A 25,958-nucleotide genomic window follows, 5' to 3' on the forward strand; every position below is an offset into this window, starting at 1 on the left:
TCAGTGGGAACACCTTTGGGTTCAGAAGGGGCCCCCAAATGCTGCCCTACTGGAGGGCAAATCCTCACCCCTGGCTTTGGGGTCGTCCATTGGGAACGTGTATGGGGGGCAATGGACGGAGCAGGGGCAGCACGTGGCCGTGGCACAAACCTCTGCTTTTCCCCCATAATTTTATGGCTTTTCTCAAACGAATTTCAGGAGTCGGGGCGAAAAATGCGGCGTTAACCAAATTGGGGTGAATTTGGAGGGAACTGGGCAAAGAACCGACGTGTCCCATAGGACACAGTGAGCGCAGCCCTTCTCAGCCATCAGAGCATCCACCGCCCGAGGGGCTGAACTGTGGGGCGGGGGGATTTGAGGGGGGGTCGGACGGACCCTGCGGGGGTTCGGGTCTCCCGGGAGGGGCGGCCACGTCGCTGCGTTCCTATGCGAGTCCGGAGGGTGGAGCAGTTGCCCCAAAAATGGGACGTGATGGAGTTTCCACCCCACGCACCGCCCGGGCTGTAGGGCAGAGATCCGGCGGTGCTGCCGCCCTATGGGGCGCTCCCGGCTGGCTGTGTCCCACCCCATGGCACAGCCCCATCTCCTGACCCGCTGCATGGGCTCCCATCCCATCCCATTCCATCCTATTGCATCCATTCCATCCCATCACCCATCCTCTCATCCCACCCTATGTCATCCCACCCCATCCCTGCCTCTCCGTATCTCCCATCCCACTTCTCCAACCCATCCCGTGTCCCAACACCCCACCCCATCCCATGAGCCACTTTCCCACCCCGTGAGCCACCCCTCCATCCTACAGCCCACTGCCCACCCCCAAACCCACCATCCCATCCTTTCAGCTCCCAGTGCTCTGAGAACAAAGGAACAGCTGAAAATATAGGGAGAAATGTATAGGATTGATTCCTCCCCCTTCGCCTTTTGTCATAGGTTCACAGTGTGGGGTGGGGGGAAACTTTGTGCCCATAAATCCCCACATCGCTGTAATGGGGGCTCTTCCCCACCCTGACATCTGCTCGTGGGCACCCAAATGGCAATGGGCTGTGGGGCTGTGGGGTAATGGGACCGTGAGGACATGAGGCTGTGGGGTTATGGGGCTATAGGGCCGTTCCTGGTGGGTGACATTGCCCCCACCCTGAGGTGATGCCCCAGGTCTGAGGCACAGCCCGTAGATCACACCTCCAGGTCACACCTGTCGTCCTTGGGTCACATTTCCAGCTCCGGGGTGGCACCTCCGACCCCAAACACATCCCCATGTCCAAAATATGGCCCTTAAGCCACGTCCCCCCATCCCAGGTGTGGTCCTTATGCCGTGTCCCCAGCTGTGGGGCAGCATCTCTGTCCCCAGACACATCCCCACGTCCCAGACGGAGCCCCCAGCGCCACGCGGGACGCACAACCCCATATTTGCCACCAGAGGATCCCCAATGGCCCAGGGCTCCCATCACAGCCCTTCTGCGGGGAGGGAGGGGGGACTCACACCACGTCTGAGCCCAATAAAGGGACGTCCCCACCCACAGCGCACCCCACAGCACTGCCAGCCAGACGGACAGACGGACGGACCCATAACGGCGCTGCGCTATCGGAGTAAATCTCACAGCTCCCCCCGACCCCAATAAATATCTCCATCTCCTGCTGTCCCGGAGGGAAGATCCGATCTGCTGCTAAATGTCAGAGACGTAAAGGAGAGTTTGCCATAAAAAAAAAGAAAAGGGCCATAAAAAGAGGAGGGGGGGGGGGGGGAGAAAAAAGAGGAGATGTCCCTCAGTGGTGGCAGAGTGGGGGGGTGGGGGGCACTGCCCCCATCGGGGGCCCCCAAAGAGCCGCACTGAGACCCCACACCCATGGTGATGCATGGGGGGGGTTATATTGGTGCCCCCAAATCCAGGTGGGTGCATTGGTGCAGCGCATCCCACCCCATCCTCATCGCCAGCACCAAAAAGCCCCAAAGTCACCCCAAAACACAACACCCCCCCCCCCCACCCCGTGGTTCCTCCTCCCCATCCCAGCGCCTCTCATGACGCCATCCCATTCGCGCCCCTCTGAATCACTTCGTTTCAGGCGCTAATTAAGCAATGAGCCGCAACGGCGCGGATTTATGGGGCCGTATTTCAGACGGTGGCACCACGAGAGCGTCCCTGCTGGGAGCCCCGGGGCCACCCCGATATGGGGGGGGGGGGTTTGGTGCTGTGGGGGTGGAGGGGGGGGTGATAAAGGGGCACCCAGCGCCCAAAGGTGCTGCTCTGTGTCCGGGGGGGTCGGTTGGGTCACCCACTGTGTAGAAATGGGAACGTTCTCAGTGTCACCGGGTCGGGACCACCCTCTGCTTCCCCCCCCCCGGATCCAGCTGTGCCCAGATGTGGCAGCGACCCCGGGGCCCAGCTGTGCGCAGGTGGGACGGTGGTGCTGGGACCCGGCCGTGTCCAGATGCGGAGGCAATCCCTGTCCCCAGCTGTGTGGGGGTGTGACGGCGATGGTGGGATCCAGCTGTGCCCAGATGTGGCAGCGCCCCCCCCCCCCCCCCCCCCCCCCCCAGGATCCAGCTGTGTGCAGCTGTGACGGCGATGGTGGGATCCAGCTGTGCACAGCTGCAGCAGAGCCTCACTGTGTCCCACCCCCTCTGCCTCTGCCCCTCTGTCTGCCTGTCTGTCCCTCCAACCCTCAGTCCCTCTGTCTTTATGTCCGGCTGTCCCTCTGTCTTTCCATCCCTGACCCTTCAGGATGTGATCCTCTCTGGTCCTCTGGAAGTGTCCATCTCTTTGTCCCCGTTCCCATCCCATCCCATCCCCATCCTCATCCCCATCCCATCGCATCCCATCCCATCCCATCCCATCCCATCCCATCCCATCCCATCCCATCCCATCCCATCCCCATCCCCATCCCATCCCCATCCTCATCCCCATCCCATCGCATCGCATCCCATCCCATCCCATCCCATCCCATCCCCATCCCCATCCCCATCCCCATCCCCATCCCCATCCCCATCCTCATCCTCATCCCCATCCCATCGCATCGCATTGCATCCCACTGCATCCCATCCCATCCCATCCCATTGCATCCCATCCCATCCCATCCTCATCCTCATCCCCATCCCATCCCATCTCATCCCATCCCATCCCATCCCATCCCATCCCATCCCATCCCATCCCATCCCATCCCATCCCCATCCCCATCCCCATCCCCATCCCCATCCTCATCCTCATCCCATCCCATCCTGATCCCACATTGGGACACAGTGGGGACCACAGTGACAATGACCTGAGGGTAACACCCCCCCCCCCTCCCCCATCACCCCCCACCCCACAAAGACCCCACACGTGGGCTGAGCAGCCGCTGTCCCCGCGGTGCTTTGGAGCCGACGTTCATCCCAAGGTCAAAGCCATCACGGTGACATTAACGCAGCGGCGGCGGAGGGGGACGGCGGGGGGGGGGGGATGGGGGAGGGCCCCCCCGGGGGGTGCGCAGACACCGAGCTTTAATTTAAGCCGTTAAGGTCAATGGTGGCGGATGGAGCCGGGGCTTAAATCAGGGAATAAAGGGGGAAATGGGGAAAACGGTAATTAAAAAATAAATGAGGAGGGAAGAAATCGGTGGGGGGGGGTATAATAATGGGGGGGTGCGATAACGGAGGGGGGTATAATAATGGGGGGACAGCGATGGGGGTTTGTGGGAATTGGGGCGGAGGGGGGGGGGGGGATGGACCCCCATGACAGCTGTGGACGGATGGATGGATGGGCTCCTTCCAGCCCGGCTCCTCGCTATTGATTTTCCTTTAATGAAAGTTAATTATAACAATGATTTAATTAATAGCGGCGCGCTCCGGCTTTATGGCTTCCCGCATTAGGGCGGCCCATAAATCCCCCCCGACAGCACCAAAGGGACCCCCCAAACCCCCCCCCCCCCCACCCCCACCGCTGTGACAGCGCGGTGCCACATGGGAACGTGCACACACGCGTGTGGATGCACACATACGCACACATATGTGCACACAGCTTTGCACGCGTGCAGACGTTTGCACGTGGGTACACACGTGTGCATACAAACACACGCACATGCAAAGAGCTGCACCCAAATGAAGGCACACGCATGCACAGAGGGGCACACACATGCAAACACATATGCACATGCACACGTGTGCAAACATGAGCACACACACACGTGTGCACAAACATGCATATACAGGCATGCATGTGCATGCAGACACGTGCACACAAGTGCAAACACATGCAAGCACACACGTATGCATGTAACCACATGCATGTACGTGCAAACACACGCATACACGGACACACATGCACACACATGCACATATGCACAAGCACGTGTGTGCAGGCGTGCATGCACATGCAGACACATGCACACATGGCATGCACACACACTGCACACACACACACACACACTGCAGACACACACATACACTCACACTGCACACACACACACACACACACACACACACACTCACACTGCACACACACACACACACACACACACACACATACACTCACACTGCACACACACACACACACACTGCAGACACACACATACACTCACACTGCACACACACACACACACACACACACTGCAGACACACACATATACTCACACTGCACACACACACACACACACACACACACACACACACACTGCAGACACACACATACACTCACACTGCACACACACACACACACACACACACACACACATACACTCACACTGCACACACACACACACACACACACTGCAGACACACACATACACTCACACTGCACACACACACACACACACACACACACACAAACACTGCAGACACACACACACACACACACACACTGCAGACACACACACACACACACACAGCAGACACACACATACACTCACACTGCACACACACACACACACACACACACATACACACACACACACACTGCACACTCCCCGCCCTCCCGCACCGCCGCGCTGCTCTCCGCGCCGCCGCCAGGGGGCGCTGCACCCCCCGTCCCATTTGACCACGCCCCCTTCTGCCCCTCCTCCGTGCGCCCCCTCCCGCTCGTCCTCCAGGCCGGCAGGCGGCGCGGCCGGGCGGAAGGGGACGCTCTGTGCGCAGGCCCCGCCTCCCTCCTTCCCGCTCTATGGTTCTTCCGGTGGGGCTTCCGGGCGCGCCTGCGCACTCGGAGCCCCCGCGGTTTGCCCGCTGCCGGTGCGCCAGGTGAGAGGGCCCGGGGCTGCGGGTGGGCCCGAGGCGCTGGGGGGGAATCCTGCTTCTTTATGAGTGGGAGTGGGGGAGAGGGGACCCCGTCCCGGGGTGGGAGCGGGGAGGGGGGAATCCCCCGGGGAGCTGCTTTGGGGTGAGGTCACCCCCACGTTGAGTTCTGTGGGGGTCTCCTCACGATGAGGCTGGCGGTGATTCCCCCTCCCGGCCCCCGCGTTAACCTCTCCCCGTCTGGGGGTGACATCTCCCCTTCGCGATGCATGTTGGGGTGCGCCCCCCCCCCCCCCCCAATCAGGGCACTGAGAGGTGTTCCCTGGCGCCAGGTGTTGGGGTGACCCCTCATACTGCGCTTTGGGGGGAGCCCTTCACGCTGCACCTCAGGCTGAGCCCCCCCTCACAGCGCATCTTGGGGTCACCTTCCCCTCACGCTGCACTTTGCCGTCATAACCATAAGCTTTGGGAGCCCCCATTGGGACCCCAACCCCCATCCCGTCCCTCTGTGCTCCCTCACGTCCCCTCCCCGTGCTGTGCCCTCACCCCATCCCTGTGACCTCCAGGGTACCCCCCCAACCCAGGCCCTCATCAGCTCCATGCCCCCCCCGCACTGCCCCCCCCCCCCCCCCCCCCCGACCATCCGTTAGGTGGCACTCAGCTGGCCTTGTCCCCTGGATGGCAGGGATGTGTCTCACCCACGTGGCTCAGCCCTCCTGGTGTCCCCTCGTCCCCCTGCCTGTCTCCAGGGCCACCTTCCCCCTCACTCTCCTGTGTCTCTTCCAGCTGTGTCCCACACGTGTGTCCCTCTTCCCTCACCATGTACGCCTGTACAAAGTTCGTCACTGTTCCTGCGCTGGTGAGTGGTGACAGCTGGAGATGAAGCATTGACGGGTGGCAAAGCTTCAACCCCAGCACCCTGTCCTGTCCCTCCAGTGTGGGGCTGGGCAGGAGTGACACGAAGTGGTGCTCTGGGTTGGGGTGAGAGAGAAGGCTGGAGGTGCTTTTTGCAACTTTAAGACCACAGACTGTTTTGGGGTGGCTGGGGGGGCTGTATTATGTCCCTCCCAGAAACGTGACAGCAGTCATGCCTTGCAGGTGTGGAGGAGCCCGCGGGTGCTGTGCCAGCCTCTCTCAGCCTCCCTGCTCAGCATACCCAATGCACGGATGGAGCAGGTAATGTGGGGAGACACGTAGGGACCAGGGGGATTCAGCATGTGGGTACTTGAGGGACTCAGCACTCATGGACGTGGGGAGGGAGCTGAGCCCGGTGTCCACTTTGGGGTCTTCAGGAGGCTGCAAGGGCGTCGGTGGGCAGAAACTAAGGTAGGAGGGGGCTGTGAGTGAGGCTGCCACCCCCACTCCACCATTTGTCCCCACCACCTCATCCCCCAGGTGCACCCGAGTGCCCGTAGGACCATCGTGACGAGCGTGGCCCGCAGGGACATTGACACTGCTGCCAAATTCATCGGTGCTGGTGCAGCCACTGTGGGGGTGGCCGGCTCTGGGGCCGGCATTGGCACCGTCTTCGGCAGCCTCATCATCGGCTACGCCAGGTGAGGAGGGGGCGGGGGGGAGAGGGGGGAGGCACACCAACTGTGTCCCACTGACCACTTCCCCTTTCCCCCAGGAACCCCTCACTGAAGCAGCAGCTCTTCTCCTATGCCATCCTGGGCTTCGCCCTCTCTGAGGCCATGGGGCTCTTCTGCCTCATGGTGGCCTTCCTCATCCTCTTTGCCATGTGACAGAGCCAGTGGCAGTGACGCGGTGACGGTGACAGTGCCTGCGCCCCGGGCACAGCTGTGAATGTCCGGCGTGGGGCAGGGCGAGCCCTGCTCCTTACCCTCGCCCCAACTGTTGGGGGGAATAAACACGGTTGGATAACGGCCCTGTGTCCTCGTGCCTCCTTGGCGGCCCCAGACCTTGTCACTTGGCTGGGCTGGGGACACAGCACAGCCCCACTGGGTGCCCGGTGGGTGACAGTGTCCCCAGAGAGGACACCAGGTGCTGAGTCCTCCTGTCCCCAGGGCTCTCAGCTGTGTCCCCGTGAGGATGGAGGCACCAGTGATCCTGCTGGGCACAGCCAGGAGCCCGCAGGGCGTCGGTCCATGTTGAGTCAGCCCCGTGTGTGCCCCCCCAGGGACGTCCCCTGTGAGGACACGGAGCAGCACCGGCTGTGCGGCAGCCCTGGGGACATGGCCTGGGCTCAGCCTCTCACTGGTTGGGGCTGTCACGGCCACGTCCCCGGTTCCCCCAGGGGTGTCCTGCTGCACCTCCTCAACCCTTCCTGCAGCGTCCAGCGTGGCCCAGTCCTCCCAGTGCTCTGCGGTGCTCTGTCGCGACATCTCCGTGTCGCTGTCGCCGCTGCGGGCAGAGCAGCCCCGCGGGCGGGGGCGTGGCCAAGAGCACCGCCCATACGCAAGCCCCGCCCTCTACAGCGAAGCCCCGCCTACCACGCTCCGCCATTGGTGCCCAGGGCGGAGTCTCCTCCCCTCAGGTCTCGCGAGATCTCGGTGCGCGGGGCGGGCGGAGGCTGTGGGGGGGCCGGGCCCGGCTGAGGGGAGGCGGGAGCCCGAGCGCGAGACGCAGCCAGCGCGAGGCCCCGGCAGCGACGGCAGCGGCCCTCCCTGAGGTACGCGGCGGTTTCGGGCTCGGCCAGGCCTCCCCGGTGGCGTTGGGGCAGCCCTGGAGGGAACGAAGGGCGGTGGGGAGCGCCGGCCCCTCCCCCCACAACTCTCCCCGAGTTTTCCTCAGGCGGCCGATCTGCCCCCCCCACCCTACCCTCTTCCCGCCCCTCCGTTGACTGACGGCGCTCGGCGGCCAATCGGCTGCGCGGTAGGCTCTGAGTGACGGACGTGTTGGCTAATGGCAGCGTGGATGGGTGCTGCCAGTGGGATCGCCCCTCCCTTTGTGGGCGGGGCTGCGGGAGGCTGAGAGGGGGCCCGGGCGGTGCCGGAGGGGGAACGAGGAGGCCTCGGGGGGGGGAACCGGGTTGGGGGAAAAAGGGGAGAGTGGGGGGGGGCTCAGGGACCCGAGGGGGCTCAGAGGTTCAGGAGGGCTTTGGGGTGGGGGCCTACGGGGGGTGGGGGCTGTGAGGGGATCTAGGAGTGTAGAGGGGGTCTGGAGGAGCTGTAAAAGGGGTGTGGGGGTCTCCATGTGCGGCTATGGTGGGACAGTGAGGTGAGGGAGCTGGGGGGGGTTCCTGAGGAGGTGGAGGGGTCCTGAGGGCCTGGGGGGTGCGGGGCAGGGGAGGGGATTTGGGGGAGTTCTGAGGTTTGGGAGAGGCTCTGATACACAGCGCTGGGGAACCCCGAGGGGGCAGGGAGCGTTGTGGGGCGGAGGGTGGGGTCCTGTGGGCCCTCCATTGAGTGCTGTGGGGCTCAGAGCCCCCAGGTGGTGTCCAGAGGCCACAACACGGCTGTGGGTGCCCCGGGTTGGGGTGGGGTAGGGTGGGGTGGGAGGTGGGGGCCTCGGAGCCAACCCCTCCCCAGCCACCACCAGTGCCACCCCCATAGCACAGAGGGAGATCGGCAAGCAGCAGAATGTGGGGAATTTGGTCTTTGCTTCCCCAGTGGTTCATTCTCACTGGGGGGCTTTGGGAGCACTGAAGTATTGCGGTGCCTCTGGGCAACTCCAGTTTGCGAGCACCGCCTCAGAGTTGCTTTGTAGAATTGTCAGTGTGGGGTCCTGCAGCTCTAATGGAGAGCTGCAAAGATGGTGGGGGCCTGGAGCATCTCCGTGGTGGGGAAAGGCTGATTGCTCTGGGGCTGTTCAGCCTGGGGGAAAGGAGGCTGATGTCTGAGGCTGAGCTGCTGGAAAGGAGCTCTGCAGAGAAGGACCTGTGGGCTCTGGTGGTCAGCAGGATGACCACGAGCCAGCAGCGTACTCTGGTGGCCAAGAAGGCCAGTGGTTCCCTGGGGTCACTGCACAGAGCATGGCCAGCAGGGCAGAGAGGTGCTCCCCACTCTGCTCTGTGCTGGGGAGGCCCCATGCAGAGCACTGGGCCCAGTGCTGGGCTCCCCAGTTCAGAGCAGACTGGAAACTGCTGGGAGAGCCCCACGGAGCGTGCAGAGCTGTGGGGACAGGCTGAGAGCCCTGGGGCTGAGCACCACAGGGAGAGAAGGGGAGAGGGCATCTGATCAGTGCTGATCAATATCTCCAGCCCCTGCAGTTCTGTGATTCTGTGATCATCTGGTTGAGGTTTGCGGTGCCACAACGAGCACTCCTCATTCTGCACAGCTCCTCTCCTCTGTGCTGCCCTCTCCTCGCTGCGTCCCACCGTTATCTCTGTGAAGTTATCACTTCTCTCCCTGCTCAGGCCCCTTCGAACGACGACGTTCCAACATAACATGGAGGAGTACAACACGAAGGCGTTGCTCGCACTTCAGCAGGCTGCCCCATTTGCTTTGCCTCGCTGCAGCACTCGTTGAGTAGGGGCGTTTTTTTTGGCCAGCGGCGCTGAAGTCTGAAGGGATTGTCTGGTTCTTTGCAAACTGCTTTAAAAATAGTTGTCACTGAAATGCAGTCGTTTCTGGAGGGGAATTCGGCTGCAGTTCTGAACCGTGGGCTTTGTTGGATGGTTTTTTTGGATTGGGATTTTCTCGGTGGGGATTAAGAATAACTTCAGTGTTTAAAAGCGGAGGAGAGGTCTGTGGGAGGTGGATTCAAGCAGCCAGATTTCAGAAAATGAGTAGGTTAACGTCCTCACTCCGTGTTCTGTGAAGTGAGAGATCACGTTTACCTTCTGTGACATGAGTGCAGTGATTAGTGTCACCAAGCATCATCGCTTTGTGGGCTGGAGAGTGCTGGAGTGCTTGTTTGCCTTTAGTGTTAGAACAGCCAACCTCAAAAGCAGTAGGGTTGGCTGATGGGACCACCTCAGCAATGGAAATCATAGAACTATGGGATGGTGGGGTTGGAAGTGCCCTCAGTGCCCCCCAGCCCCACCCTTACCTGGTGCTGCTCCCACCCCCATTATCCACCCCGGTTCCCATCCGTGGCCCTGTGAACCTCCAGGGATGGGGCACCCACATTTCTGGGCAGCACTGCCAAGAATTCCCACATCTCAGTTGGATTCCCCCTCCTGGAGCTCTGCTGTCTGAGCAGCCCCTTCTATTTCTGCCCCTCTCCCAGCCTGGAAGTCCTGAAGTGGGAGAATAGGTAGCACCCAGCAGAGCTCACCGCTGCGAGAACTCCTACAGCACAGCCACAAATCTCCTTAATTGTGTGCCAATCCTTTGGTTGTACCTAATTGCAGTATGCTAAACACTTCCTCTGCCTTTTGGCACTTGCCTGTCAACTAGCTAAAAATTATTCTGTCCACCTTCCTCAGCGCTCAGCCCAGCTCCACGCCCAGTTATTTTAATCTTCCCCTGTAAATCAATCCCTCCAGCTGCTTAACTCCGTTTTCCTGAATGCCTTCCAGTTTGCCAGAATCCCTCTGGTGGCTCTGAGCTGGACGTGGTTCCCCCCAGTGCTGGGGTTGGGGCTCTGCGCTGCATCCCAGGTTACGAAGGAGGAAAAGCATTACAAAAGCTTTTTAGACGAGTTGAAACCTTCCAATTGCGTTTTGTGTTTCACTCCAATGTAACTTTCCCCCACGCTGAGGGGTATTTCTGGCATTAATTTGTACTAATTCTTACTCTGCTCGTGTTTCTGCTTTCTCAAGGTTCCTCGTTTTCCAGTCTTCTCCAGCATTTCCCACCCTGTGTGTTTGCTGCTCTGATCCTTTTCTCGGTGTGATTTATGGAGCTGTTGGGTGAAAACAAACTTCCTGTAGAGCTGTGCTCAGCGCTGCAGTGGGGCACACACCTTGGTATGCTCGTGTTGCCCTTCTTCAGCAATTCAGTGGGGCTGTGATGAGCCTGGAAGAGCTGCGGTCTGTGTGGTGCAGCAGCAGTGGTTGTGTAGAGGAGCAGCATAGGAGCAGACAGGAATAAAGGGACGTGGCTCCAAGAGTGGAACTTCTCATCAATGTCTTCATTCAGAGCCCCTGGGACCTCAGCTGTGGTAGCAGGACAGCTCAGCAGGGCTGCAGGAAGGTCTGTGCGTGGTGTGGGGCAGGCAGGAGGTTTCCTTCCTCTCTTCTGAAAGGGGGAAGTTTGGGCACGGAGGTGCGGGCGCTGGGCTGGCGGCGGGGAGGAGGGCAGTGCCCTCTGCCCAGCAGGACTCACTGAGATCCAGCAGCACTGCGCAGTGTGGTGGCTGAGAGCTGCAGGAGCCCTTTGAGGTGTGCACAGTGCTGGGGACAGCAGGGCACATCTACCCAGCGTGTGTGGAGCAGTGCTCATGGTGCACAGTGTTGTACAGAATGCATTACCAGAGGATCTGTTTGGTTGGGTATTGTTTTGGATTTGTTTTCTTTGGTTTTATTTATGCTGCTGACTTTCTTGGGGCCAGATTTCCAAACCTGCTCCTCCTCCAAGCATTCAGCACCCAAATACAATGCGGTCACACTGAGAGGGCTTTCCAGTGCTGGCAGAAAACGTGTTATGGCAGAGCTTGGGGACTGGGGACCTGTTGCTTCTTAATTCCCTTCTCCCCTACACTTCAGAGTAATTCTTTTTCTCATTTTCCATTCCAAGGAGCTCATAGCATGGCCAGCAGGGGCAGAGCAGCAGAGCAGAGGTGTGAGCGGGTCTGGGTGTCCCAGGGGAGCCCAAAGGCAGAGCCCTTTGGTGCAGAGGAAGCTGTGCACCGTGAGCACAACAAAAGCACATTTATAGCCTGCCTTCCTTCTGAGCCCACTGCAGGTTTCCATCCACCACACTGCTGCAGCGGCGTCTGCCACATCTCGTCATCTGCTCACACATCCCCAGCTCGTGTCCCTTGGGAGTCCCCAGCAGATGGGTGCCCACACTGCACCCGCAGCCCCTGGGGTTCCTGGCTGTGCCCTGCGGTGATGTTCTTTGCTCGGCCACATTCTCCCTCTGCAGAGCTGGTGTTTTCCTTCTGTTTGGCTGCAATTAGTCTTGGCTGCTGGGAGCCTACCTTAATTGTTTCTCCGAAGCTCAGCTTTGTAGTCTTCCAGGAGGTTTCTTGCTGTTCTTTCCACCCTTTGCCACACCTGGTTGGACACGCGTGAGCGCACACAGCCATACAGCAGCCCCTGCGTAGCACGCGCTGCGTTGTGCCGCGTGCCAAAGGTTGACATTTGTTTTTAAAACATGATTAATTCAGTGCCTTAAACAGCTCCAACGCAGTGCGGTTTCACCAGGGCTAAACCCAGCTTTCATGCTGGCTAATTATTGAGCGGAACAACTTTCTTGGATTGCACCTCTTCCCTCCAAGCCCTGCACACTCGGCTGGGAGGCTCAGCTGGCTGCAGCGAGCTCTCCTCCCTGCATGCAGGAGCAGGGGCTGCTGTCCCGCATGGAGACCAGGGCAGAGCTGAGCTCCAGGATGCCAGCACGGCCATTTGTTGCACTTCCCAGCAGCAGCGACGCACTCAGCTCGCAGGGATTGCCAGCAGAGCCGGCCCTGCAGCAGTCTGGAACGCTGCTGTGCCGTCCCACCCTCGTGCAGGAGATGCAGTGCCAGCTGCTTGGCGAGCAAACAAAGCGCCTGGGCCGTGCTGCGCCATGCAGGGATTTCACTCTGCACGCTCAGCCTCGCCTCTGAGCTCTCTTTGTGAGGCACAGCCACGAGCAGCCCCTGCAGGAGAAGCGCTATGAAGGTGTTTTCCCCCTTCTCAAACTGCTTTGCTATGAAATGCTCCTTGTGCTTTTGGTTCTAAAGAGCAAAGCTGCAAAGTTCTGCACTTCCCTGCCGTGGGGGACGGGCTGCCACGCTCTCAGTGCTGCTGCTTGCACAGTGCTTATGTAGCTTTCTCATTTTTTTCCTCTTTTTTTTTTTTCCTTATAGAGCCGTTTTCAGCCCCAGCTGGCAGAGCTCTCGCTCCGAATACCATTGTTACTATTAAAAATAATATTAAAAAAACCCCAAAAGCAGCCTTTCACAAACTTCAGTGTATGGAGGACTTGGCTGGAGGTGGACTTGGCAGTGCTGGGGAACAAGCAGAGTGTATTTATACCTGAGTGACTGCGCTGAGCTGTGTTATACCCTTTAACTGTTTCCAACATGAGTAAACCAGGCTTAAAGCAGAACACGGCGCTGTGTTTTCTGCCAAATGCTTTCATTGGTGCTGAGTTGGTGGAGGGACCAAACCTTCGTGGTGCAGAGCAGGTGCTGCTGGTGCTGCTGGTCGTGTCCTTGGTCTGGTGCTGGAAATCCATGGGAGTTTGGGAAGTGAGGTCAGGGTGCTGCTGGCTGAGCAGCCATGGGTTGCTGTTGCATTACAGTTGTAACAACACGGGGAGTTTTCTTCCCCCTGCGCTGTTCTCTTGCAGTGGAGCTGTGGGGAGGGGGGGGTTGGTTGGCCGTTCTCCTGCCATCCCCATGGCAGCAATGTCCCCTTGTTTGTGTGTGGTGGTGGAACAGGGCTGGGTGAGGAGCAGATGGAGACAAGGAGGGGTGATGGCAGCAGGGACAGCCCTGGGTCAGATGCTGGGGCCCCGAAATGTGAGAGCAGACACTGCGAGCGCCTGCAGTGCAGATTTACTGCCTGCAAATGGGGCCGAGGAAGTCTGCCTGCAAGCTTAGCTGGATTGGAAGGAGTTTATATAAGAGCATTGCTCATCACCCGCGCTGTGCTCACACTGAGCAAAGCCAACGTGATGAGACATGATTGTGGATGTCACCCTGAGCACGTTAACGAGCGAATGTGTTGTGATGGAGGTGCTGAGAGGCCCTGCGCTGCCCTCCTCCTCTGGATGCTTTTCATCTCTCTGCCCTCTGCTGCCTTTCCTTCGCTTTTGGGAAGCTCTCTGCCCTTGCAGGAGCAGCGTTTCGGATGCTGAATCCATCACCTGCATGAGCTTTTGAATGGATGTGAGCTATGTGTAGGAAATGGCTGCTTTGTTCACGGCTGAAACGCAGTCGCTCCAAAGGTGGGAAGCAGCTCTGGTTAAACAGTCGTGTGCTGAATTTCCAGCCATGCCTTTGATTTGGAGGATTTCTTACTCCCCTCTGATTTTAGGGCTCTCATGTCAAATAATGATTCCATAAAGCGCGTGTGCCTTCGAATGCTGAATAAATGAAAACGCCCACACGCGGTGTAAATAATAACAGGTGGGACAGAATGTTTTACCTTTATGACAGCCCTCAAACAGAGCTCTGTGCCTTCCCCCCCCTTCTCCCTCCCCATCCCACCGGTGCCATTCCCATGGCTTTAATTCATGGGCAGTGGTTTGGTTCACCCATAGGCAGTGCCTACATGAGAGCCTCGCAGCGCCACGCAGCCCTGACTGGGATCTGCTGTAGGACTGCTCCCACACCGTCACAGGGTGTGATGGTTTCATTCGGGCTCTTCAGACCCATTTTCGGGAGCTTTTCTCCTCCCTTTCATTGAAACATGGGCTCTTACTGACTGAATAATTTCAGGAAATGGGTTGCAGTTTTTAGGTCACTTTGGCATTTCCTCGATAAAGCAGCGCGTTCTGCAGGGCCTGTCACGGCTCTGCGGTAATTATCTCTGCTCAGTGAGAAGCAGTGGCTCTCTGAGGTTTTGCTCCCTTTCTTAAACTTGAGTTATTTCTCCCTCTTGTAGCAGATCTCTTGCAGCATGCTGTCCCTGCTGTGAAGGCACAGACACCCAAGGATGTATTGCTGCTAATGAAGGAGCACGGGGTGACCCGGGGCTGCCGGCTGCTTTTTGGAGATGCTTTCGGAGTGCTCCGTTTGCTGCAGACCTGAGGGCAGTGCCCAAAGAAATCCCACCTGGTGATCTGTTCTGAGTGTCTGCAGGCTGCGGAGGCTTCGTTTGGCTGTGGCACCAAGGAGGGAAGCAGAGGTTGTGGGGAGGTTTGTGCTGTGGTGCTCAGTGCTGGGTGCAGGTCTGCTCTCCCCTGCTGCCCCTCTGGGTTCACGCTGAGGTTGTTTTGTTCCCTGTGTCTGTGCTTCGCAGAGGAGCAGCGTCTGCCCACGTCTCAGAGGTGGCAGTGCTGGGAGTTAAGTTTGTGTGACCTCCAGCTTAGGGCCTTCTGTGCAGCTCCCCCTAAGCTGGAGAGGTCCTGCAGCAGCCACTGGGTGATGAGCAGTGCTTGAGCCTTGCTGCTGCTGAGGAGCTGCTCTGTGCTCCCACCAAATCGCATCCAGGTGCCAAGCAGCCCTGTTCTGCCCGCTGCCGTGGTCCTTCAGCTCAGTATCTCTTGTCTTACCAGAAACTGGAAGGGGAAGCACAATTCTGCCTTGTGAGTAATTGGACCATGATTTAGAAATGATCTTTCTCCATCTTCTTGCCTGGAGAAGTTGCTGACTTGCTGGTTTATGTTGGATTTTGTCTCATATTCATCAAAGGCTTCCAGACCCTTTGGACAGATGCCTTTTTGTATTAGGAATCTGATACTTGGCACTTCACCAGAGAAACCTTGCTCGTGTTAGAGCGTGTTGTGCCAGGCAGGGGCTGCTCTGGTGATGTTTGGTGAGGGAAGGCTTTTCAGGAGAAACCACTGTTTATCTCCCAGGAATCTGGCCCTGAAAGGAGGAGCAGGAGGATGCACGCTGCTACTGAGATGAGGTCCAACCTCACAACCAGCCAACCGACCCAGGAAGCATCTGTGCACCAGCGTGTCTCTGTGTGGTCAGTGGGGCATGGAGCATCTCCTGGTGGGGGCTGAGAGCCCAGGGCTGTGCACCTTTGGGGGGGTGGTGAGAAGGATCTGATCAGTGCTGATCAGTGTCTGAAGGACGGGGTCAGGAGGATGGGGCCAACTCTGCTCAGTGGTGTACAGTAATGGGACAAAGAGTAACGGGCACAAAGTAAAGCCCAGGCAGGACTTTGCTGTGAGGTGCCCGGAGAGGTGGGGGAGTCCCCTTCTCTGGAGAGGTCCAAACCCACCTTTGTGCATCCCTCACCCTCCAGCTGTGTGTGACCCCCCAGCATCCCTCCCTTTGTGCTGCCTGTGATGTGTGGACAGCCCTGCAGCGTGGCGGGGAGCTGCTCACACCACGGCCATGTGGGACCTCTCCAACACCTCTCCCACATCGGAGGCCGGGCCAGATCTGATCTGGAGGTTGGCCAGGGCAAGGAGGATCGTGGACAACCGGGCTCTGCTAACAGCTCTTATCCTGCCAGCCCCTGGCGTGGAGGCAAGGTGAAGGAATGGCTCTTTTTGTTATGGTAACAGTAAACTTGTTACTGTTTATAAGAGTTATAAACAGTGAGTTGCGTGGCTGGGAGGACTGGTGGAAGCGGTGCTGGGGAAAGCATTCTGGCTGCCCGGGGCTCTCAGCCGAGGGGTTTGTTGATCTTACTCCAAGGGAAAGCTTTTCTAGTCCCAGCCAGGCCGCCTTTGGCTGCTGTGCTGCCCCGGGGCTCTGGTAATCCTGGGCTGGGGTTTTACATCTGACAGGACACTGACAATGCCCCCCTGTCCCATCACATGTGTGCCCAGAGCTGGACAGCAGCTCTTGGTGGTGGCTGCTGCTTCGTGTGAGGTTTGACCCTTTTCCCAAAGCAAAGGGAATGCTCTTATCTGCAGCTGGGCTGTCGCTTTGCTCCTCCATGTGCTCCTTCAGGGCCGTGCCTGCTAGGAAAGGACATCCTGCTAACAACAGCTGCAGCTCACAGCAGTGGTGCAGCTCTGGGGCTGCAGGGTGGCTCTTGCAGGCAGGGACCGAGGATGCATTTGGCGCTGTGTGGATCCCACTCCTCACCAGCAGCCTGGTGTTGGGCTATCCTGTGGCCACGCTCTGCAGGCTTGAGGCTCAGAGCTGTGCAGCCAGGAGGGACCCCCTTGGACTTTGCTTTTACTCTGGGCCGTAGGTTAATTCGTACTGACTTGTTAAATACGGCGTGTCTGTTGGAGATTTACCTCGTGATAGTTCCTTGCCAATATTCCAGTTTATACAGTTGGGTTTACTTTATCAAGCTTATGAAGTATCAGGGTGTTGTGCCTCTGAAGCAGATTTTACAGCGCCGGCTTTTGGCATTCTTTCCCAGCTGACAGTTTGAAGCTCGCCTGTAGCTTTTTGGTTGCAAAGCAAACATTCTCACTCCTTCCCTCGCACCCCAGAATAACTCTGAAGTCAAAGCCTGGGGCTCCCAGCAGCCTGCACGCTCCCACTCAGCGCCATCCTCCCTGCAGAGCTGAAGAGCTCTCAGCACATCTCTGGGTGTAAGAGATGGTGATGAAGAGGTGAACAGAGAGCTGGGCAACCCAGGGGAGGAATGGGCCGCTTCCCTGAGTCCCTGCAGGCACCAAAAGGGGGCTGAGCATCGGCAGCTGCTCCCAGTGGAGCTCTGCAAGGACCTGAGGGCAGCCGGCGCTGCGCTGCTGTGTGTCCAAGTGGCTGCTCTGCCTAAAAAGGAAGAACTTCTCTTCATTTTTATGGCACCTGCAGGTGGGTTTGGTGGGGCTCTGTGCCATCGCAGCAGTGCTGTGTGTTGGTGTGGGGATGGCAGCACCAAACGCAGCCGGGTGTGCTGGGATGGAGCCGGGTCCCCTCTGTGCCTTTCGGGGTGGCTCTTTGGGCTGCTGCTGCTCTCTGGCTGCAGATTTCAGCTGAGCATTCATTTGGAGGGTCAGGAAACACAAAAGCAGAGAGCTGTTAATGGCTGCACTTAGACAAATAATACGGAGCCTTTCCTGGAACGGTCTCAAAGCAACATGTTTCCTTCCTTGCATTTTAGTGGGAAATCTCTTACTATTTTTGAAAGCTTGGGGCAGTGCCTTACACTTCCTTCTCCTTTGGGTAGTGGCCTAGAAATGGCCATCGTGCTCTGCCTTTCCTTCCCTCGTGCTTATCCAGCAGCCCTTTGCTTTTCATTGCACTGAACCTTCCCCCTCGCAGTTCCAGCTCCCAGTGGCAATTAGAGATTCTGCACTGAGCCTGCCTGCAATCTTGTCTGTTGCTCTGTAGTAAGACGTATGCCGCAGCACAGATCCTGTGCAGCCATCCATAATAATCTCGTTTATTGTGGTTTTATCTCTTCTTCCCAGTAGCAATGTACTGCCTGTCCTTGGGGCTCGGTCTGGTGTCTTGAGCACCATTTGTGTTTGAATAGGCTTGTTTGTATCGTGGCTCCGCTTGTTAATGTGCTTGGCATGGCTCCCAGGTCTCAACAAAGTTACCCAAATTGATCTGGGATGGCCTTGTGACTCATTAGTCTGCGAGAATTAATCCCATGTAGCTCAGCCTCATCAAAACTGAACTCCTCACTCCGTGCTGCCTTTTACAGGAGCTGCCGTGGGCTGGGAGCTGCGTGCTGCGGTGCTCCAGGTTGGCTCAGCTCCCTGCAGGAGGATGCGGGGATCCTCAGCTCCGTGTTGTCCTTTTCTTACAAAAGCTGTCGCCCTTTCCAGGTCCTCCACCCTTCCCAAAAGCTCTTTGCCCTGTTTGGCAGCACAGGAGGACTGCAAACAGGTTTTCTCTGTTGCCCATCGGTGGAAAGGCACCGTGCCTCCAGCTGCACCCTGCTCAGGCTTGTTGCTGCATGCTCGGGCTGATGGCTGCTGTGGGCTGCTGGGCTGCCATGCTGGGCTGCCATGCACTGATGAGAACTGCATTGTCGTTTTGGAGAGCAGAACAGCTCAACCCACAGCAGCCACACGTCAGGTGGGAGCACAGCAGGAACTGAAGCCTCATCAACCCATACAGAGCGCAGAGCTGATCCCACCCACAGGCATGTGCTGCTCTGCCCAAAGCCAGCAGCCCTTTTCTTTGTGCACTGCACCTCTCAGCTCACAGCCGGGTCCCCAGGCACCTCCTTTCTCTCCACATCCCCATCTCCAGTGGTTCTGCTAATTTTACAGCTCATCCTTCGGGTGAGTGAATGGTAGCAGAGAGCACACACACGTCAGCAGAGCGTGCCATTTGCTTTTGTTTTCTGTTCCACTTTCAGCCTATTTTTAGGAGGCAGCTCTGCAGCTCTTTTGGTTTTGTTTCGTAGTTGGTGCAAAACCTCTAGCTTTAATTTTGTGGTCGTATTAATGTAAAGTTTATCCTTCTGATTTATGGGAACCAACCATAAATGTGCTGGTGCTGGGAAACCAGTGAGTGCAGTGGGGAGCTGCGCTGTGGGGCTGCACCGTGGGGCTGTGCTGGCACATTTGCAGCAGAACAGTTTCTGCATCCACCCGAGATTCACTGGGATTTGAAGTATTTCAGCTTGTTTTGCAAGACACAGATGTGAGAGTGTTGGGCACAGGCATTCCTGCAATAACAATAGTCACATGCAAGCACAACAATAGAGCCTTATTTTTAGAGTGTTTTTCATACCAGCCCTGTCCCCCAGCGTTCAGCAGTTTGTGGTTGGGGATTTGTGCCATCTGAAGATGGAAGGGGAAGGTTTTCAGTGGCGGTGCAGAAGAAACGTGCGCTGTTTGGGGTCCCATGGTGATGGGGGGGTGTGGGCTGTGTGTGGGGCCGGCTGGACATGGGGCAGCAGGAGCAGCACTGGGGGGGTGAGGGCGTCCTGGTCTCCAGGCCACGGTTGCTCATTCCTTCTGCAAACCATGGCATGCATCTGCAGATCTTGGCTTCAGACGGCTCTCCAGTCTTGACTTCTCGTTGGTAATTGGCTGGAGCAGGTCTGTGACAGCTTTGCAAACGGAATCCCTGCTGCCTCCACCTGCATAGTGGCACAGATGAGGACCATCATGGGCACCTGATGGGACGTGGGGCGTTTGCAGTGAGATGCATCTGTGGCAGAGTCTCCGTGGGTAACAAACAGCACCAAAGAAGAGCAGTCAGGCTGTGGCTGTTCCTGTGCTGCCCAACCAACACTGCGGCCAAAGCTGCGTCCTGAGGCTCCGGCACACTTCAGAAACCCTTCTGTGTAAAGCTGATCTGAAAAGATGCAGAGCATCTCGGATGAAAGGGCCCATAAATGCCAGAAGTGCTTTGGAAAACCTGCATCCTGCTTTTTGTCTCTTTCTCCTAAAGTGTTTCCAAATGGAAGTTGTTTGAAATGGGTTCCGTGAGGTGCCAGCACCGTCCTGGGGGAAATCCTGTTCAGGAAGGCTGGTCTTTCATTGCTGCTGTTGATGCGTGTAGTACATCTAATTCGTTTTAAGGGAGTTAAAATATTACCCCTAGGTGTCTGTCTAGACTAGGATAAGAGGCTTGGTTTTGTTCTTAATGGGTTAGTTAACGCGCTTTGGGACCACTTTGGTTTATGGACTGATTTACCAGGGGGAAAGCAGCATATGGGTTGGCTTTAATATCTGCAGGAAGAATGAAACTTTTTAAAGAAGGGAAAATGTTGATGACTGAGGTAAGCAAAGGGAGCTTCCTGCCAGCCCAGCACCACAGCCCGGCCCTCTGGGCTTCAGTACCCACAATGGCCCCTTTGGTGTGTGCTGCAGTGCCAGGGGGGCAGCAGGGGATGGGGTCCCTGTGTGGGTGGGGGGAAGGCAGTGGAGAAGTTGGGTGGTAATGGTGGGAAAGGGCAGCATTTCCCTATCAGACTGGGGAGCGCTGAGTACAGCAGCAGAGGGGAATGAGCCACCATCTGCTGCAGACCTGCACGAGGGGACGACGCTGGGCAGGATTGGGGTTAGAACTGCTCTGTCTGCCTGCCTTCCCATTACAGGGGCTTCATAGGGTCACTGTGATTGGAAAAGACCACTTCAGATCATGGAGCCCAACCTTCTGGACCTGCCATCCCCGTGATGGATTTTCCGTTCGTGCCCAAATGGTTCTGAAGGGATTTTGCATGGTTTGAGTTCCGCAGCTGCTAATTTGATATTTTGATTTGTTTGAGGGTTTTCTGTTTTAATTCTCTCGGCTCTCCACGAGGGAATTATGCTGGCAGGTTCAGGTGGGTCTGCTGACCGCGTGATTGATGGAGCAGCCTGCAGCCTGCTTGGTGGGTTGCACGCAGAATTGATGCAGTGTCTGCACCGCCGCCTTCACACGCCTGACTCAGACTTTCCAGATCCTCAAAATAAAGTAGGTTGTCTCCAGTTCTTTCTTCATCAGAGCAATAATCTGAGCTTAACTTCTGCAAAAAGTCATCTTTGTCAGCGCTGACACCCGCGGGTAAGCAGTGAAGTGGTAAGCAGTGGAGAGATGTGCAGCATGCCCTCGTCCTGCCTTTGGGAGCATCCTCTCCCTGCCTTTGGGAGCATCTTCTTGTGAGGCTCCACTTGCTTTGGTGAGGAACTATGGGTCGCAGCTGAAGGCGGGGATGAGATCTGCTGCAGAGATGCGCTGTTGAAAGCCAGCCTCGTGTTGATGTTTTCCTGCACGCTGTGCATCCCATGGATGCCCAACCCAAGGGTGCTGCTGGGCAGCACAGTGCTCTGGGGACTGCTGTGAAGCGTGGCTTTGGGTTTACTTCTTGCAAGCAGTCCATACTTGCATTCTTGTTAGTAGGGTAAGAGAGAAAACCACACATGAGCTGTGGCAACACTAAGTTCTTTCCTTGGAAGTGGCTTTTCAGTTTTCTATAGGCCGCAGCTGCCCATCAGCTCTGTGCTGACAGAGCTCTGAAGCACACTTTGGTAATCTGTCTGCGTTTCCTTGCTTCCCCTCACCGTTCCCAACATGCTAAAAGTCATCAAAGCAGTGAAATACTGTCCCACGCCGCAGGAAGAGGGATGGGAGCGTCTTCCCCGTATCCAATCATCTGCTTATTCTGCCTGTTCTTAAGAAGAGAATTTATTGAAGCAATTTATCCTGACTAAATGTGATATAAATCTGAGCACATGTGTGTGCATAGCAGCCCTATTCCGTTGTGAACGAGCGGCTGAGTCTGCCTTTAAGGAATGAGCAAACCCTGCTGCTACTCCGCCAGCCCAGCAGCTCTGACTGCGTGGTGTCCCCAGTTTGTGGCAGAGCTGTGCCCTGTGGCACATGGGACCCCACGGGACGGAGCTGGCAGGCAGAGCCCACAGCAGCACCGGGCTCTGGTTTGGATTGGTTTCCTTTGGGTTGGATTGCTTTGCTTTGCTTTGGTTCTGATTCACTCTTGGCCGTTGGAGCCCCTGCAGCGATGGCTGATCCATTTCTTTCATTTCTCAGGCAGCTTTGATTCACATTGGAATCGTGGGCTTTGGGCTCTGCTGACCTCGTGCTCTTCTTGTTGGGAAGGTGGGATGGACAGGTTTCCAACCGGCGCTCTTTAGCAGTGCAGTGTTGGCTGCCCTGGGAGGCACAGCAGCTCCTTCCCCATAATTATGCCACGTGTTGGACAGTAAGATTTGTTTGTTGATGAAACAGATACATCCCCAACCTCATCCCACACAACCATACGTGTACAAGGTGACTGAAGCAGTCTGTAAACACTTCCAGCACTGAGCTGTTTGACAGCAGGGTGCCCTCACTGCTGGCTCAGTGCTGCAGCTCTCACTGTGGGGCAGCGTCACTGCTGCAGTGTGGGCTGGCCTGGGAGCCTTTGGGTCTGGGGGTGAGTTTGGGAGCCCTGGTGGCTCAGGGTCCCCTCACAGCCTGCGCTCCAGGAGCAGCTTCCAGGCTCTTAGGATGGCTGTGCTGCTATTTCCATCCAGGAATGCTTTTCAGACATTAACCTCTGAGCCCCACAAGAGCAAACTTGTGCCCCCGGCTCTGGAGGCAGGGAAGCAGCTTGTCAAAGCCTGCACAAATCAGTGACTAAATGCGGAGTGGAGAGGCTGGAAATAATGACTTGCTTCTACCTTCAGTGTGATGGACAACGCTGCCTGCAGCTCATGTGCTGAGTGCTGTGACAACTCCATGCCTCCTATGGGCGAGGAGGACAGGCACAAAGTGAGGCTGCAATGGGGAAATGAGATCCAGGCTGCCCAGGACAGCAGTTATCAGACCTTTAGTTGCTCTGTATCCTAATGGCAGTTTTACCAGCCCCTGTACTGCAGGCAGTGAAATAACTCCAGCGCTGAGCTGAGGTGTGCTGTGTGTCCGAGCTGTTATCCTTTGTTCTTTCCTTACAGAAGAGCAGTGATTCGGTGGCCCTGTGCTAACACTGGTGAGGAAGGACTGTCTCTTGCCTTGCTCAGCCTTGCAGTGCTCTGCTCAGCTAACTGGGAATGTTAGATGCTGTTCTTCTGGACTCTGAGTGCGGGTGACACAATGTGTGAAGAGCTTTCTGCTTCCCTTCTCCTTAAAAGCTGTGGGTGCCGCATCCCTGGAGGTGCTCATGGCCATGGATGGGGTCCTGGGCACCCGATCTGGTGCCTGATGTCGTGGTTGGCAACCAGTCCATGGCAGGGCTTGGGGTTGGAGGATCTGTGAGATCCCTCCCAGCCCAACCGTACTGCATTCCACCATTGGCAGTGCTGTGCAGTCAGTGTGAGCAGTGCTTCAGTACCGCAGGAAGGTTCAGCCTCTCCATCTCTCCGTGCTTGAGGCTGCATTGTGGGTAAAGCTTCATCTTCAGGGCTTCTGTGTGCCTTCCGAGCAGCTGCTGTGCTGCCCTGTGCTGGGATTGCATCTCCCTGCACACTGCTGTGACCTCTCAGTGCCCCACTGCGCCTCAGGGGCTCCCGGTGGTGCTGGGATGTTTCTGCCCATCTTTACGGTCTCTCTTGTCCCATTCTGGGAGCGTTCTGGCTGCTGTCCCGTCCCATTTGGGATGGCTGTGGGTCTGTGTAGGCGCTGCCGTTCTGCTCCATAAACCCAAACCCTGTTGCTGTGGGGGTCCCCCCCTCTTTTGGATGGGGAGGAATGGGCGGTCGCTTTCGCACAGCTTTGGGTTGGTGCTCTGCTGTGCTGCAGGGAGGTTCCGCCCCGCAGCCACGCGTTGGAGCCTCGCCTGGAAATTACAAAAGAATCTCTTTATTCCTCCTTAAACAACATCGATTTGGAGCCAAAGGGGACCATTCTGCACCCCGGGTGCTCACCCTGCGCTGCAGAGTTGCATTCTCACAGCACTTTCCCATATGCAGCTCCTAAAAGCAGTGCCCCCTCCCCGGTGCTGGGTCCCCATGGATGCATTCTGGCTGCATTGTGCTGTGCTTTCTGCTCCTGCACCCAACCCGGAGCACAGCAGCTGCTGCAGCAGCCGTGGCATTCTTTGCAAAGCAAAGAGAGAGCGTTTGCTGCACGATGGCTTTTTAAAACCCCGCTATGAAGATGGCAGTGGGTGGAGGGAACGGCTCTGCCTCCAATTTGGGGCGGTGGGGGCAGCTTTATTTACTCTTATTTCTTATTAATAAGAGCGGCTTCACTCATGGCATAATAGGAGCGAGTGTTTTGTTATCCTTGGCTGTAATCTGTGACAAACTGCCCCTGCCATCAGCCTCGTAGTTTACCCACTAGGGAGCCGGATTATTGCCTTGTAAAATGGAGCACCACTCCTATAATCCCTTAATTAATTAAATGACAAATTTTAGTTCTCTCCCATTGAAAATATAACTTGCACATAGAGAGGGCTTGGATTTATTCCATCGCTTCGTGCTCACACGTTGGGTTTTCCCCCCCAGCGATCACTGCTCACTGCAGTGCAGTGTGGGGACGGGGCAGTGACCGATGTCTGGGGGCTGTGGGGGCTCAGTGTGGGGCAGCCCCACGTGGTTCCCAGCGGCCCTTTGCCCACAGGGCAGCACTTTTCCCATACATGAAAACCAGTGGGGCCCTCTGCACGCCCCATCAGCGGGTCGGGTTGCCCTCTGTTCCCTGATGGCGATGCAGGGCGCAGCGATCTCCTCCTCCTCCTCCCTGATTAATTGCAGTCCCGCACGGGGCTGCTTCCGCTCCGGGTATTTTAAATTCATTTATTTTTGTCCCCTCTTATTTAACAATTCCCTCTTTGCTGCTCTCTCCCCAGCCTAGCGGAGCTGCATGAAATATGGGCGACGACAGACCCTTCGTGTGCAACGCCCCCGGCTGCGGACAGGTACCCTTACAGCGTGCTTTATTGGGGACGTGTCGCTGTGAATCAAAGTGGCTGTTTTATCACTGAGGCAAAGAGTTTAAAGGCGGTGTTTTACGTGATCACTGGAGGTAATCAGACCGGAGGATTCTCAGTGTGTAAATCCCGGTTATGAGCGAGCGCGGGCACTCCACGTAATGAAAGCTGCTGTGCTTTGTGGCGTGCTGTTATCCTGTTGGTGCGTTCCACTGCAGGGCACGCACTGATCTCTGCTCACGTCTGCCCGCAGCGCTGCTGGCTCCGTTCAGGGCCGTTCAGGAGGGCAGAGGTTCATTCCGTGTGGGATTGGTTCCCTGCGTGCTCCGCAAAGCAGCTGAGAATGCCTCAGTTGATGGTTTGTGTTATGCGGACCCCATACTGCTGTCGTCTGTTCCGGGCTTGCCAAAAAATAGAAGGGAGAGAGAGAGGGAGAGGGAGAAAAAAGACCCATTGTGGATTTTTGCTCTATGGGCGACGTAGGGGAGTTGGCTGCGGCCGTGTAAAGCGTTGGTGCAAACTGTGAGTGCTTGGAGTGAGCTCCAGCCCATCCCAGCATTGGTGGGAGGAGCGGAGCATTGCACAACCCTGCGTGTGCTGCTGCAGTGGGGACTGGGAGGAACCAGCACAGCCCTGCGTGGGGTGTGGGCAGCTGGGATGGTCTCTTCTGAAGCGTTCTGACCTCAGAATGCGGCTGTTGGGTGGAGAGGAGTGGGCTCTGTGCCTTTAGTGAGGCCTCTGGTGCTGCGTGCCCGCTGTGTGCTGCTGGTCACCCCCACAGGATCCCCCCATCCCCCTTCAGAGTTGAAATTAAGGCTAATGCTGCATCCCGTGCGAACGCTGTGACGTTTATTTTTGTAGTGCAGAAAGGGGTCAAAGAAAAGATCTCAAAGTGTGCAGTTTTGGGGA

General features: G+C 57.1%; 2 protein-coding genes and 1 non-coding gene across 10 annotated transcripts in view; all 3 read left to right on the forward strand.

The window, feature by feature from the left end:
* Window positions 1–5,052: 5,052 nt before the first annotated feature.
* On the forward strand, window positions 5,053–7,086 carry ATP5G2 (ATP synthase, H+ transporting, mitochondrial Fo complex subunit C2 (subunit 9)). The gene is made up of 5 exons (XM_015300350.4): window positions 5,053–5,206; window positions 5,987–6,059; window positions 6,299–6,376; window positions 6,596–6,756; window positions 6,831–7,086. The coding sequence occupies exons 1-5, from the start codon at window positions 5,130–5,132 to the stop codon at window positions 6,943–6,945; spliced, it is 504 nt and encodes a 167-aa protein (XP_015155836.2). The 5' UTR covers window positions 5,053–5,129; the 3' UTR covers window positions 6,946–7,086.
* A 672-nt stretch (window positions 7,087–7,758) lies between these two features.
* The window catches only part of ATF7 (activating transcription factor 7), a 46,526-nt gene continuing 28,326 nt past the window's right edge, over window positions 7,759–25,958 (forward strand). For 2 of the 8 annotated variants that reach the window (XM_046904995.1, XM_046904991.1), the window contains exons 1-2: window positions 7,759–8,035; window positions 24,969–25,037. Coding sequence is in view for 5 of the 8 variants with exons in the window: in XM_046904991.1 (XP_046760947.1) it covers window positions 24,990–25,037 (48 nt within the window). In the remaining 3 variants the exon portion in view is untranslated. Of the gene's footprint in view, window positions 8,036–11,049; window positions 11,242–11,736; window positions 15,840–16,121; window positions 16,354–24,968; window positions 25,145–25,958 lie in introns of those variants that run through there. The other 6 variants (XM_046904994.1, XM_025145448.3, XM_046904992.1 and 3 more) reach the window with 5 other exon arrangements.
* Window positions 17,447–17,511, forward strand: MIR2130 (microRNA 2130). Its single transcript, NR_035334.2, has one exon. It is a non-coding gene; the product is annotated as a microRNA 2130 (primary transcript).

The sequence above is a fragment of the Gallus gallus genome, chromosome 34, assembly GCF_016699485.2.
Source record: "Gallus gallus isolate bGalGal1 chromosome 34, bGalGal1.mat.broiler.GRCg7b, whole genome shotgun sequence".
Classification (NCBI taxonomy): Eukaryota; Metazoa; Chordata; class Aves; order Galliformes; family Phasianidae; genus Gallus; species Gallus gallus.

Bases quoted from the DNA above. Each gene is read 5' to 3' on its own strand.
- ATP5G2 (XM_015300350.4), top strand. From the start codon at position 5,130: ATGGTTCTTCCGGTGGGGCTTCCGGGCGCGCCTGCGCACTCGGAGCCC. The intron at 6,060-6,298 runs GTGAGTGGTGAC...CATGCCTTGCAG, and splicing joins TCGTCACTGTTCCTGCGCTG to GTGTGGAGGAGCCCGCGGGT. The intron at 6,757-6,830 runs GTGAGGAGGGGG...CCTTTCCCCCAG, and splicing joins CTCATCATCGGCTACGCCAG to GAACCCCTCACTGAAGCAGC.